Source organism: Syngnathus acus, chromosome 2, assembly GCF_901709675.1.
Source record: "Syngnathus acus chromosome 2, fSynAcu1.2, whole genome shotgun sequence".
In the NCBI taxonomy this organism is placed as follows: domain Eukaryota; kingdom Metazoa; phylum Chordata; class Actinopteri; order Syngnathiformes; family Syngnathidae; genus Syngnathus; species Syngnathus acus.
Window position 1 is genome coordinate 23,041,181 of NC_051088.1, and position 14,964 is coordinate 23,056,144.

The following is a 14,964-nucleotide window of genomic DNA, read 5'->3' on the forward strand; positions in this document are numbered from 1 at the left end:
CGTTTGTTTGCTCTTCATAAATGGTGTGGTTGTCGTGAGCCAGCCGTCTTAAGCGAGGGCGCCCTCTGCTGTTCGTTTTGTCACGGTGCAGCAGGTGCGGTGGACACAAACGCCCTCCGTCATGCTGGCCCGTCTTTTCAGGTGTGCGCCATTGGAATTGGTTGGTTGCTCCTTGCAAAAGCAGAAAATGTGTTGTCTTTTCATTCACAAATTGTTCCCACATTTCGACAGAGTAATAAAAAAAAAAATGTAGTCAGTCACGGAACTTCCCTACTTTTTTTGGCCTCGGTATCGCGGTATAAAACAAATGTGTATGGTCAGGAGAATTCACCAAAAGGCATCGTCAACACATTCTTGCTCATTTTAGACTTGACTGTGAGAACTAAGCCTTTGTTGAGGCCCCTTGCAGGAAAAATGTACCAAGTTAAGTTGGCAGTCCGAGCCTCCCTCAATTAACTAGAATATCCTTGATTGAAATTGGTTGTCAGACCATTTTGTTCACTTAATATCCTCACTTATATCTGGGAGGCACCATCCTGGAATCGAAATAGATAGAAAGCACGGTACGAGACAAGCGTTGAACCTTTTTGTAGGCAAGTTACCAATAATAAATTGCTGTCAGTGTGTAACTGTCTTACTCAATGTGTCCACTAGAGGGCACTAACACGTTTACTTTAGCTTCAACGTGGTTAAGAAAAAAAAGCAGTCAGGCCAAATTCCCTCGTTTTATACGTCAAATTAGAAAAAGATAAACAAAACTTTGCCGTCATTTTTGTTTGAGTTGGGCAATTTCTATCATTTGCTTTCCAGTTTTCCACCACCGTTGTGAACATTTTGTGAGCAGGCATTTAACTGGCTCTAAAGAGCCTTCGTCTTTTCCCGCGATATTTAAGATTGCTGTGGCATGACGATTTTTTTTTTCTTTACGTCATAGAAGCTCATCAATGACAGTCTTATCGGCTCCGACCCGTGGGGCTGATTACTTCCTTGGCTGGCCTCCAGTCTGGTTCAGAACCTTGAATGAGAGCCTCTAAGAGCCACAATGAAAGAAAGCATGAATGAACGTGACTGTACGTTACCGCTTCATGCTAAGTGTTTTACTGGCCAAGAAGCCATGCGGGGAGAGGGTGGCGTCATCATAATGGCGCTGCTTTACTGTTATCGCACCAGTTTGCCAGCGAAGAGAGGACAGCGGGAGGACGCCGACGTGAAGGTTAGTAGAGCAATAAATGTGATGAGATGAAATCTTGGCTCCTAAAGTACACACTTGGCTTGGTCGCCATCTCGCGCATGCGTGCTTCCATCTGCTAATTACACTTGCACCATCGTAAAAAAAACAGAAGAGAAAAAAACCACAGTAACTTCTCTTAATGATACACGAATGGTTGGAACGTTTGAAAGAGCTTGACACGCTGTCAGAGAGGTGTGGGCTCGAGCTTTCGCACATGATCGATGAGTACAGTGCGAGCGAGAGTTACTCGCTTTCTTTTGCGTGCGCCCGAGTGCACTGTGCAAAAGAGTCAATAAATTCTCGTCATCTGTAAGCTTAAAGTCTTTATATCATCAATGAGGCCGAGCAGCCGTCGGGCGGCGTGGACCGTGCGAGAGAAAACTGTCACAATGAGTTTGGAGCTCGAAATACATTTAGCCATTTGATTGGCTAAATGCATTCAAGACGGAGCCATTCGATTGGCTGAGCAGGACAAAGCGCTTGACCCTTGTAGCATTTAAAGGCTACTTTATGGTAGCTAGCTAACATCCACACAAAGATACTAACCAAACTCCAAATCAAAGACTGAGTACAAACTATATAAGGGAAATCCAATGGCCATGAATGGAGAAAAAGGAGGAGGTCATTAAAGGTTAGGCTAGAAGAGCACACGTGGAGGAGCAGGAGGAGGCGGTGGAATGGGCCCGGGCCGAGCCTGCATGCAGCAACTCTGCAGCCTGACGTGTTTTATGGCCCCCGCTGGCCTCTCTGGCTCTCTTTATGGATTCCCATAGAACGGAGAATGACGACTGCTCCTGAAAAAGCCAGCCAAAAACAACACCTTCGCTGCTGCACTCTTGCCTGCCTTGGCCATAATTCAGCAAGCTGTTTGTGCCCCCGCCCCCCCTCCCCAAAAAGAGCATTCATTGTAATGACAAAAATGACTGTAAATTTTGATGCTAATGTTTATTTTTTGTTGACGTCAGATAAAACTGTCAGCGTGAATGTGCTTGGTTTATTGGACGTCGTTACAGGTTGCTGAAAAAAAAAAAAAAAATGGTGGGCTTTGTGAAGTTACAGCTTTTTCCCCTCCCTCCCTTTCCTCCCTCCCCTTTTGGACTGGAATAGCTTTGCCTTCGCGAGATCAGTGCTTTTATGGCACTCGAAAGATTTACGACATGAAAATGTCCAACTTTGATCGGAAAATTAAAGCGGTCCACCGAGGGAAGCCATTGTGAATCCCGCAGATATTGGAGGTGATGTGTTCTCCCTCCATTTTCCTTTTTCCCATCGAAGAGAAAAAGGCACGTATAAGCGCTCAAAGTGACGCTTCAAGCCGAGCAGATATACTCACGTGTGCAACCGGGTCACATCTGGAATGCAGTTTGACCCCGTCCCTCCCCCACCACGGGCCATAATCCTGTTGGCCTTTCTGGGTTACTGCTGTTATCAAACACTCAACACTTTTGCACCGGTGATGATGCAAAACAGTACTAAAGAACGACAATCTGTCATTTTCATTGGAGACAGTCAACAAGACAAGACACACGCACGCACTCGCAATTGCGGCCGTAAAGCTTTACGAGGGGTTCCCGAGTCGGTTTTTTCCCCCTCGCGTGTTTAGTCTTGTTTTATGCCCCAAAAAAAAATCCTCCCTGAGCCCTTCTGTGTTGGGACTCAAGTCTGCATGTGTGTTTTGCAGCAGTAGCAGCAAAAGAATGTGCAGAGGAGCATCGAGTCGGGCATACCTCTGAGCCCGCTGTTGCCCCCTCCCCCCTCTGTCATCTGCCCCCCCTTCCCCGCGCGGATTCCCCAACCACACCACAACACTGTTAACAGAGACGCCCATGACAGATTTACTACCATCGTCTTTCCATTGGCCGCCAGCGGGACAGCTGTGATTTATGGCCTTCCTCTCATTGGCCAAAAGCTGACAGCTAAATTTATGGCCGCGCCGAGATTTGATGCCTCCTGCCTTTGAAGTGAGTTACAGCTCCATGGCTTATAGGACACAGAAACGGTGTCAGGTTGCGATCGTAAAGTCTTCTCCCCGAAGGGAGGCGGTGCTCTAGCATAATAGCTCTGACGTCACAAGGGGGACAAGAGACCTCGCGCGCCCGTCGAGAGAAAGAACGAGCAGAATAATGCGGAGACGGGCTTGGAGAAGGCATCCGAGAAGTGCCCCCCCTCCCCAGTGAAGGGAGGGACGCCAAAGCTCAACCTTGGATTTCAATCCGAACAACGAGAGCATCGCCACTCGTTTTGTCTCACGTAAAACGTTTTTGCTTCAGGCGCCCAAAAAACACAACGCCCGCCTGACCCCGGCCTTGCAACAACCTTCACCAGTGGAAATTTCCACGGCTAAATAACACGGTCGCCTCGCCCGTCCCGCTCACTCACGTGGCATTTCCCTTGGATATGGCATCCTTGGCTTTACTATTTCACAGTACAGTGACCACTTAAGGTCAGCTGGCACAAGAAGACAGATTCAAAACAGTTGTGCGTCAACTTGGGCTCTATTTCTGTGCCTCGAGGTACAACTTCAACCAAATTAGCCAATAAAAGGCCCACTCTGCGCTAACTGGAGCCATTGTTCAAGCGTTGGGGTTAGCCCGCTGCTGAGGTCACATCGTAAGCCTTCTCTCTTTTGCCATTCTGCTCGATGGGTCGTCCGTGACGAGCCCTTGGCTCCAGATGGAGGCGGAGCTCCTTGTAGCAAGAGATCGCTCAGCGCACCTTCATTCATTTCAATCGTTTCCTACCCTTTGGCCTTCAGACCCGACTTGGGCGATTCTTGACCTCGCGTCAGCAGGACGTCGAGCCGTCTTGGAGCCGATCGCATCGAGCCTTCGGGAGTGAAGAAGCAAAGTCTGCTCAAGGCTTGGAAAATTCTGCGCCGGCCAAGTGAGTGGCCAGACGGCAGGCAAGCCTGTTTTTCGCTTACTGATGACAAATGTTGAGGTGGCGAGAGAGACAAGCAGCAGGCAGGTCAAGGTGACAGCAGCAATGGCCAAGCAAAGCAAGCGTCTCCATGGTGGGACCAAAAGACATTTGCTGACGTCCTCTGTTTTTGACATCCAAGGATCAAAAGTTAACGTGACTTGTGAAAGATCACATCAAGTCGTTCAACTTCCAAAGAAATGTCGTCACGCTGCTCTCAAATTTATTGTACGTGCGAGTGTCTCATACTTTGCTTCTGGATACAACAATTGGACCAATGACTCTGGAGGAAATTACAATATTTGGCAATCAATTACAGTCACGCCTTCTCTTTTTTTGTGCTGAAGGTTTGACGAGAAGCTGCCAGGCAGGTTCTGTGCGCGCATTCATTGCAACAGCTCATTTTCTTTCATCAAATGCTTCACCCGTGTGGTTGTGGCCATTTTGGGAACGTGATACTGAGTAAAAAATTGAGCAAAAATCAGGCACCCAAGAAAATGAGCCTTTGTTTTGTGAGCACAGGATTTGACTTTTTTGTTTTTTTTGTCACAACGTTGATAGTTGCTTCCATTGCAAGACTCAACATTTTTAATTAGGAGGAGAGGAGTGTGTATTTGTATATCTTTTTTTTTTAGGAATAATGAATGCCTGCGTGTGCCCGCGGGTCCATATGCGCATGCGTGTGCGTAATTGGCGACATCCAACATCGTTGTATCTCTCGCCGTGCTATTTGTCAACATAGTTGTTAAAATACAGAAGAATGTGTGAAACATGACAACATAGTTTAATAAATGTACTTTAAATAAACAACATAACACAAATGCATGAGAGCACTAGCCTAGCGTAGCCTCCATCTCATTTACTTGCTAGCCGACCCAACTCATGTTAAAGTAGTGTCGGGCTCCACCTAGCGTATGGGATGAACATAACATTGCCTTTACCACAGTAGTGTCGGGCTCTACCTAGTGTAGGAAATAAACATAAAAGAATCCGAATGGAGGTGATGATGTAGTATTATCTCGAGTTCGCAGCCTTCGCCTCATGCTATGCTTTCTTTTTAGCTTTCGCCGCTACGGAGTGACGTGGGCCACGAGGAGGACAATCGACGGATCCCCAACTCTGGTCGTCCACAGCAGGCAATCACTCACATTCATACGTATACACACCATCTACACGAATACAGTATAAAAACTTTGGACAATATATATATATATATAAAAATGTTTTGCTAACGTTACAAAGGACGTCGAGGAGTATTTGCTCTTCTACTTGCGCGCGAAGAGCGTGTCGGTATATATTTTTTTTCTAATTCACTGTTATATTTGAATGTGTGGATTATTATTGTTGCTGTGGTGAGGTGATTTTGCACTTAAGTCCATTCAAATTTTTGAATTGAAGTGGATGATCGTAAACGGCTATCAGTACCGTTTTCATTGGTTACACTAACATTCACACAAGTGAACCCACGATGATCAATGATCGCTCTGTCTCGCGGAGATGATTTCGAACCTGAATGATTTCTACACTTTGTGTATGAAGATGGAGTGTTCTAATCCGCTTTCTAATCTCCTCCCCATCTCACTCACTTAAAAAGGTCCATTGTTAAGTGCCGGGGGCCGGTGGGTGCTGTAAATCAAGACGGCGGCGGGAGGGAGGGGGGCCAGTGAGGGAGGGCATACCTCCCATAGGGTGGGGGTGGGGCTGAGCGCGCGAGCACTACCAGCAGCCTTCGGGGAGTTAACTGGCAAAGTGGAAGGCGCCCAAGACTACGAATGCAGCGACCAACATATTGTTTCCTTTATTCCCTTCGAGAAATCCGATGACGTCAAGCGCTAAAACTGGGGTCTCACTGACCCCCATCTTGACGGGTTCTCAAATGTGGACCCTTGGAACTTTGCAGCCATCTCACTGCTACTAGAACTATCCCTGTCTGCTCTTCTGACGTCACTGGAGGCCCCTCTCACTCCCCGAGAAAAGTGACACACTACCCCCTTGCGGCGAAAACGGGTATTGCTTAGCTGCGATATCAATCGTGACCAGGTGAATAGCAACGTAGAGGCATCGGAATGCAATTTCAAACATTGCATAAATCAATCAAAAGTCTCTAATCGTGTTAAAGGCCCTCAGGGCAGGCTAGCTTATCATCACTCACATTTACTGAGTGGGAACGGCGGACCATTTTAAAAACTAATTGTGGCAAAATAATTGCCACTGAATTTGTACATACATACATACATACATACATATATATATATATACATACATATATATATGTGTATAGTTTAGTATAAGTTGTCAACATGTGTCCTATTAAATAAGTGAGTTCTTAAAAAATGGATCGTTTTATTGAGACTTAGGGCCCTAAAACTCCACGCACAAAGCAGTGTAAAATGTAGCTAGAAAATGTACATCGTTTTACCCTAATGCCTAACAATGAAACACTGAATCGTGGCGGGGTCTCTACATTTGTATAAATGCAGACAAAAAAAAAGAAAGATGTTTCCAAATGAAAAGTTGCTCCACCTTCCAATCACGCAGGAAATCAGACTAGGCTTCAAACTTTCTAAATATGGAGATTTCTTTTTCTTTTTTTGGGGGGGGGGGGGGGGGGGCTATAGGTCCCACATTTTGAGTACAATTTAAATACTTATACTAACTTACTGAGCAGAGGTCAGTGTCATTGATGGTCCCCCATCTCCTTTTGCGTAATCCAAAAATAGCAACGCAACTCCCCCAAAAATTGAATGGAAAAGCAAAAGCCTTTTTCAACACATCTTGGTGTTTGGAGATTGAACCGGACGGACACACGCTTCTACAGGGGATGAGCTCGTGGAGTTCAAAATAAAAAAAAAAGCAGCACTTAGACATCATCTTCACAGAAGATGCTCAAGTGTTTCAAACTAGAGATGACAGGACTTGGCACGGTTGTCTTCACATTCAATCTCGTTGAGCCAAAGGCGAGCAAGCGAGCCGACTCGCCCTGGGCCACATCCCACAAAATGGATGGACTAATGAGCCGGAGCGTTCATCCAAAAACAAGACCAACAGATCAACAACCTGAACTAGATGGGATGATTTCATAAAAAAGAAAACGCTAAATACAAAGGTGAACCCGCAGCGGAGGACTAAATGCATATTTGGATCGGATATGAGCTTTTGTTTCGCCACATTGAAATGTTTCGGCTTTCACGCGTTGAACATTTTTCAATGTTGATTGATTTTCAAGTGCAAGACCAAAGCAACCTGATTTGACCAACGGAAGCTGACAGAGTCTTGTGCGACGGACACCGTCCGAAGGTCCGGCTTGGTTTCTGGGCTCGGCGGGATTCTCAAAGATGCGGCCGAGACGCTGTCCACAATGGCGGCTGGCTGCCGGCTGGCTGGCGCTACTCCAGTCTTTAGTGTGATCAAGCGCCAGAGTATCATCCACTTATTGCCACTGCCGTGTTGAGAAGAGAATCGCTCGTTCTCCTCTGATCTCGACAACACAGGGAAGGAGATTAAAAAGGTATCAAAATCCGTGACGGAACTAACTTGATCTGGTTCTCTTAGCTAGCTAGCTAGGTGTGTCGTCTAAGCCGCCCGCGTTCAGCTTTCGCTTCAGCAGCGTGGCCAGCTGTCCGTTGGGTCCTTGCGGGGTCAGACGGTCAGGCGGCCGCCGGAAGGCTGTAAGGGGCTCCAGGACGCCGTGTGGCCGCCGGACGTGCCCTGCGAGTACGCCGACGAGCGCCCGTCGCAACACTGGCCGTCGTCTTTGGCCATGCCGGCCACGCACAGGCGCCGGTGCCTCAGCAGCCGGTCTGTCCGGGAGAAGGTCTGCGGGCAAAGAGGTCGGTTGTCAGCATGCCACTTTTGCAACATTTAGCATATCAAACGAACCAATCAGAGGAAAGAAAGGGGAAAATGGCGTCCCGTCCCGCTGCGCCACTCACCTGATTGCAGCGATCGCACTGGTAGGGCTTCTCGCCGCTGTGCACCCTCTTGTGGCGGTCCAGGTGGTAGCGCTGGATGAAGCGCATCTCGCAGCTGTCGCAAGCGTACGGCTTTTCCCCTGCGGACACGCCATTCTCAGGGTCAGGGGGCGTGGCGCGGGCGGCGCTTCAAAACAGCCTTTGAGCATCAATTCCCCCTCACCCGTATGCGTCAGTATGTGCCGCTTGAGGTGGTAGCTGCTCCGGAAAGCTCCGTAGCAGTGGTCGCAGATGAAGTTCTTCTGGACTTTGAGAGCGCTGTCGTCATCCATGTCCAGCTGCTGCAATAAAGGCTAGCCAGCGGGATCAAATAAACACCTTTCGTCAACCGTTGGCGTCAGGCAAACGTGAAAAGACGCTCAAGCGTACCCGCGCTTCCTCCTTGACCCGGACCGATTTTTTGTGCTTTTTCTTGACGTGGCCGCTCTGGCCGCCGTGTGTGTTCTTGCCGTCCAGTATTCTGGAAGTGTGGTAATCGCCATCCTTTTGGATCAGCTTGGGGAGAAAAGATGTGGTCGAATTAGGCTTCTCGGCAACAGGACCGGTGCTGAGCGCCAGCTGGCCGGTCGGCGCCAAAGCTGCATGGCGCGCCATTAGGCTGCACCCCTCGTGCTGCTTTTGGAAGGGTTGCGCTCACCAGGGGTGGGCAGCTCCCAGTCGACAGATGGCCCACGTGGCTGTTGGCTTGCGCGTGGTGCCCTTGGTGTCCGTGGTGGCTGTGGCCGTGGTGCGGGTGGCTTTGGTGGCCCTCCGAAGCAGCCCGGTGCCCGTGACCCAGGGAGGACATCATCTTCTTTTGAGCCGCAATGTTGTTGGCTTGCATCAGGGCCATGCCGGACAGCACCTCCTCGTAGCCCGGCGAGCCAGCCTGGGAACGCAAACGGCGACATCAGAGCCGGCGGCGGCGGCGGGACGGCGAAGCGGTGCCGAGCAACGCGAGTAAACACGAAAAGGGCAGGCCTCTGGCGCCACGTGATTTGGATTCTGCAGATGGAGAGACTTCCACTGACCCATTTCGCATGCGCTCCAACAGAGTTGTTTGAATGGTGTGTCATCGCCTGCTTTTGAATTTTTGTGTGTGTGGGGGGGGGGGAGGTGAGGTGAGGCACAGCTGACCTCAGTCAGAAGAGACCACACGCACCCAAATCACGGAGGCCAAAGCCTGAAAGTAGAGGCATGACAAAATAAAGCTACGCGCTTCAGTCAGGAAGCAAGTTCATCAAGCATGGCAGGGATGAGATGGAGCTCTGGCGCTCAAATGTGCAACATCCCTTTGACTTGACATTCAACGTTTGTGTGTGTGTGTGTGTGTGTGTGGGCACCAGAAAGCACGACAGCAAAGTAAAACAAACAACGAGCGGAATGTCAGAGGAGCTCCAACACAGATGCACGCACATTGTGCTAAAACAATTGTGTGGGTCAAATCTGGACGTTTTTGACCATTTACCCATCTGTGTGATCATATTTAAGCTGTGCTTCCTGAGAACCTTTGTTTTACAGCATATTAAAAATAGGGGATGTGTTCTGACTACACCACATAGAAACCTGAGTAGGAAAACAAATTGATACGTGATTGATGACATTTTTAACGACGTACTGCGAATTGTAAACAACCCAAACAAGGCAAATGACGTCACGGCAAGTTGAGCATCTTGTATAGCGCATAGGAAAATGGGAAGCTCGAGTTTAGCGGTCGCGTGATCGCTTATCCAGAAGAGGGCTCCCTCTCTCGCCCCCACTTTGTCCACATTAATATTGATTTTCAGAAAGGTTACAGTTAGTTCCCAGTCTTCTTCCAATAGTTCTGACACCTTATCCTTCTTAGATGCCTAGAATAGTTTCCGTTTTCGTCGTGAACTAGTCTGATTCCATATTGTGTAAAGCGAGCTTCGTTCCATTATCTACAAATGGTAAAGCATCTCCTCTAAGCTCAAGCCTTGTTAATAAGAGATCCCTTTAGCTAGGGGCTTTCACATGCAAGAAGAAATGATCTAGTTGAAGCAAAGGTGACACATTTCTAACTGTACAAGTTTGCTAGTTAGCTACTTACCAGAGAACAGGTTGGCGAGCGGAAACGTATCAAAATAGTCGGCTGCGGGTCGTGGGGTTTTGATTTTAAAGACGGATACCCAAAGAGTGATGGCAAAAGAAATCGGAGGCCGCACTGAATGAAACCAAACAACGCGTGCTAGCTTGTTAGCTAGTTGTTCGTTTTGAGGTGGGGGGGGGAGTCTTGCAAGACGGTTACCCCCACCCTCCCCCACCCCAGACGACACAACAACAGCCAGGCAGGCACACACAAGGCACAGCAGGCAGGCAGGCAGGCAGGGCGTGCGGGCGGGCGGGCTCAGGGACCAGCACACAAAACTACCGCAGGCTGTGCTGGAACCTTCGCAAATCCGAAAACAGCCCACCAATCAAAAGATTCTGCACACGCGACTAAGGTGTGCTCCCGGTTGTTTTGCTTACCTTTTAATTGTTTACAGTTTTGCGGATTATTAGTTGACGCACTTCCAATTTTTCTTTTCAGTTTACAAACACTGACAGGAAACGCTACCGGAAGTGTTCCCCGCCGGAGTGTTCTGATTGGTCACAGGCGTAGCCATGTGATTGCCGTTCAATGACCTTTACGTGCGGCCATGTTAGTAAGGGACTGATGACGTAAGAGGCACGCTTCAGGAAAATACTGGCCTGAACGCGTCAGTGTGCTTTCCATTCTTAAGTCAAGGAACATGTTTTGCATTACGGAAAACGAAAATAAAAACAAAGTATCACCAAAAGTATACGGGTTGAGGCAGTGGGTTTTTACACCGTTGTTATGGTTTTAACCCTTCGATGCACAAGGAAAACGGGTCAAGGTTTCAAACTAGGGATTCAAACTCGGGTTAGGGTTTCAAACTAGGGTTTCATACTGGGGTTAGCGTTTCAAAATAGGGTTTAAAGCTAGGGTTAGGGTTTCAAACTAGGGTTAGGGTTTTAACCCTTAGATGCACAAGGCCATCAATTCTTCTTTGATGACATTTTTCCATTCTTTTCATCTAGTTCTCTAGCTTTCCTCTCCGTCCTTCCATGTTTGTGCACTTCATCACCTCTTGTATTGTATTATATTATCATAAAATGGCAGTTGTATTTTGACGACATTTAGTGGCTGTTAATAAAATGACATCAACTGTCACACTGGAAGGAATTTCCTGTTATCAGTACCTTACTGGGTTTTTTTTTGTATAATGATTGTTATTATTCATCCATAGCGTGTGCATTATCAGATAAATCAGTCTGTTAACAAGAGCGGTAGTTAATACAACAGCAAAATAAAACTTTTGGTTGCTGTAAATTTCCCATGTGAGACCAGTGTCTTACTGTGTGTGTATTTTATTGCAAAGTACAATTAAATAGTCATCCCCCTCCAAAAAGAAATCACAGTTAGAAAATAATTGCAGGGGCTGTTTACTTGCTTCAGCTGTGGGAAATGAGAAATCAATACCTTCTTTCTTGGCTAGATATTTGCCTTGCGTGAAATAAAAATCATCGGGAACGCATTTCATCTACACGCAGTGACTCACTTGAAGAAATCCATTTTCAGCCTGCAGTGGGTAGGAAGAAAATTAACGTTTATTCTTGTTACTGTCCTGGAGACAAGACCGTTAATTGGACCACTTATTTTTCTTGTGCATTCTAAAAGCTCTGTTCCCTTACTTTTCACTTGTATTTACATTTTAGGCAGACCCTAACCCTATTACTTATGCTGTCACGGCATTTGAACAGGCTCGTGTTTCTATCGTTTCACAGGCCTCTGCACTTGGATGATGTAGAATTCCACCCATGTCTGTGTGTGTGTGTGTGTGTGTGTGTGTGTGTGTGTGTGTGTGTGTGTGTGTGTGTGTGTGTGTGTGAATGTTTATTCAAAGCAAAGCAAAATCGTGGCTTAACAGAGAAATCCTATTCATCCATTCACTTTCTACCAAAAGGTTAACTGAACTCAGGTCAGCCACCAGAGGGAGCGATTGTCTTTCAAAAGTGGAATTTGTCACGTCACGCAGTTTTTCAGTCTAACGCGTGTGTGTGCGTGGTGTGTGTGCGTGGTGTGTGTGCGTGCGTGTGTGCGTGGGTGTTTTTGTTGTGTGCGCATGTTTTTGTTGTATGTGCGTGTTCATGTGTGTGTGCGTGGCTGTGTGCGTGCTTGTTTCTATTCCGCAGCGGAACCTATCTTGAGTACAGCATCATCACCTACCTGCTGGTAACCAGTAAATTTCAATGCGATTCATGTTACCTGCTTGCCAACATCATCATTTGCGATGCAGTCGGTGTAGTTAGATGAATTGACTGGGAGAAGTAACTTGTTCAATGAGCCATTACTGCCAAAAGTGGGTGTAACATATTACCGCCATTGTTGGCAGAGAGGGATGGTGGCGTTAAAGATTGAGCAGCACAAACACGAGTTCTGTTTCGACACAAGTTTTGTGTCAGGTTGTAATACCCTCAAATGCTAAAAGGAGTTGAGAGGCTAGGCTGGTGCAGAAAGACAAGTGGAGGTCCACTTCACGCCACACACGGTGCACGCAACGGCGCCCGCAGACCGCCCATCGCCTCCCTCGGTTACGCTAATGAAACATGATGCTAAGAGCGGCCGACCTCACGCCATTAAAGATGGCCACACTCAGCAAAAAGCGACCCATCTGCGTGTACTGATCAAGTCGGGGCCCCGAGCTTGGTGCAGACATGATAACCGCACGCTAATTAAAAAGCCATTTGTGCAGCGGAAGGCCAATTAAAGGCCTCATTGCTGATAAGGCCCTCAGTTGCCACAGCGGCAAAGCCACCAGGGAAGTATTTACGAAATGATAATGGGGACTGTAATTAATATCCGGAGCAGATTAACAACATGCAAACCAATATCATTCACATTTCGGTGAGGACTGGTGCACAACGTGAGAGCGCAGAAGAAGCTGCGTGTTAGTTCATGCAACACAGAATCAGTGTGTGTGTGTGTGTGTGTACATAAATGCACAAAAACATAATACTAGTGTAGTATTCCTGTGTTGGATATGTGGCTTGAAGCGGCGTGGCCTAGTGAGGGCCAATTAGTCTTCAGGTGAGCGTGAGCTGTGGCCCACAGCAGCACTTTGCAAGTCATTGTGGATTCGTTGCACTGATGGTCCCATCTAAGAAGCAATTGACAGGCTTCACTTAGAATGGACAAGGTGGATTTTTTTGGAGGAGGCCTTTTTGTCCAGAATTATCTCTTTTGTGAGGCTGCAAACAACGCAGCGAATGGATTACGTAACTCGTTGTGAGCAAAGTGGCAGAGGCCTTTTTAATAATAAATGTGCGCATATCATACGAGTCACCGCAAAGTTTTTTGTCTCTCAACCAAACTCTGTCCGGCGTCAGATTTGAATTTTGTGATTTCCTCGGCCTGTTGGTTGGATGTCTGTGCGTCATTATTCATAGTGGCCAAGATAATCAGTAAATCAATTCGACACAGCAGACAAAGTGGACAAATTTGAGAGGAGCAAAGATGGATGAGCCGCGGCGGCGCGGCTACATTCTAGAATATATGAGGACGACCAAGGCGAGCAAATCAGGAAGAAACGTCTGCTGGATGGCGTTTAGATCAATACTAATAACCACAGGCAGAGAATGACTTCCTCTCATCCCTAATCATTCACGCAGAGGAGGCGCGCATCCAGAGGAGGGGGATAAAGTGCGAGCCCAGGAAAAACGAGCGGCAAGCGCAAATTTGTCTGTTGGATATCGTCTATTGCTTTCTCGCTCTCTTTCGTTGAGTCGAACAGACGGAGCCGTTTGAGAGGGCTCTTTATCAGAAGCGTCTCCCCCCCTCCCTCCCTGCCAAAAAGCCAGCGTGCCGTGCGTACCGTTAGAGTGCTCCGACATTTACGGGGAATGAGATTGCTCTAAAAGCATCGCTCAATAAAAGGTCTCGCAATGTGTTTGGCCTAATGCCCTGCAATTTTAGATTTCAGTAACAAAGTTAGAGAAGAGAGGAAAAGGGTTGAGCGGGTGGGCCGCCGCAGCATCTTCCACTTTGTTTCAAAGGAATTAGGCATCATGCTCAGTTAATTGCCATTTAGGGAAGAGTCCGATGTGCAGGAAACGGAACACCTCGCGCATTATAGCGCACAGCAGGACCTTGAAATAGGAGATTCCCACATTCGTTCGTTTGTTCGTTCGTTCGTCTGTTCGTTCGTTCGTTCGTTCACCCCCTTGGTAACTCAAAGCACGTCTCGACATCCTGTTGCGATTCATGATATCGTGATTCATTCATTGATGTGCGCGACTTGATTCAAGTCAGATAAAAACAATTGAAGACTCAGTTATTGTAAGTCACTCAGTGATCTGCAGGTAGATCATTTTGATCCCCAGGGGGAAATAAGCGGAAATGAGCAATGAATGAAGATTTGCATGACATTGAAAGGGCTTATGAGAGTTCCACATTGATTTTCCATCATGAGTGAAATTGTTTCTGAGCATTGCAACGACACAGATTTTGTTGCAACCTTCAATAAGATGTATGCGCTGATCAATAGCGTACTCTTAACAATCGATTTTTTCTTGGGCTGGCTTCAAACGATACCGCAGCTTATTAAGAAACAACGATATACGACATATCGTTATCGACCCACCTTGATCAAATATTCAAGGCTCTTCGACTCTGACAGCAAACTAGAGACGATGTGTTGGCCTCTTTCATTTCGGCTTCCATTCCATTCCGTTGTCTGTTAGCATGCTGGCGTCCACTTTTTTTGAGACATCGGTCGGTCACATGCTTTCATCCCCATGTTGTCCACTGAGCTCCTTTGAGGAAATCTTCCAGACGTTTGC

At 47.3% G+C, this 14,964-nt stretch overlaps 1 protein-coding gene across 4 annotated transcripts; it reads right to left on the reverse strand.

Moving 5' to 3' along the window:
* Positions 1-6,473: 6,473 nt before the first annotated feature.
* znf740b (zinc finger protein 740b) lies at positions 6,474-10,701 on the reverse strand. 4 transcript variants are annotated; one of them, XM_037243877.1, is made up of 7 exons: positions 10,591-10,690; positions 9,132-9,283; positions 8,759-8,989; positions 8,491-8,616; positions 8,285-8,414; positions 8,083-8,201; positions 6,474-7,966 (listed from the first exon to the last, which is right to left on the reverse strand). In XM_037243877.1, the coding sequence occupies exons 2-7, from the start codon at positions 9,174-9,176 to the stop codon at positions 7,790-7,792; spliced, it is 828 nt and encodes a 275-aa protein (XP_037099772.1). In that variant the 5' UTR covers positions 9,177-9,283; positions 10,591-10,690; the 3' UTR covers positions 6,474-7,789. The 4 variants fall into 4 exon arrangements, with proteins under 4 accessions (XP_037099772.1, XP_037099775.1, XP_037099776.1 ...); XM_037243880.1 differs by lacking the exon at positions 10,591-10,690 and adding an exon at positions 10,172-10,350; XM_037243881.1 differs by lacking the exon at positions 9,132-9,283 and having other exon boundaries at positions 10,591-10,701.
* Between the last annotated feature and the right edge of the window lie 4,263 nt (positions 10,702-14,964).

Excerpts from the sequence above, each read along its gene's own strand:
- znf740b (XM_037243877.1), bottom strand. The coding sequence starts at position 9,176 with ATGACACACCATTCAAACAACTCTGTTGGAGCGCATGCGAAATGG. Across the intron at positions 8,202-8,284 it reads GCACATACTGACGCATACGG|GGGAAAAGCCGTACGCTTGC; the intron begins GTGAGGGGGAAT and ends GCGTGTCCGCAG. Across the intron at positions 7,967-8,082 it reads AGTGCGATCGCTGCAATCAG|ACCTTCTCCCGGACAGACCG; the intron begins GTGAGTGGCGCA and ends CTTTGCCCGCAG.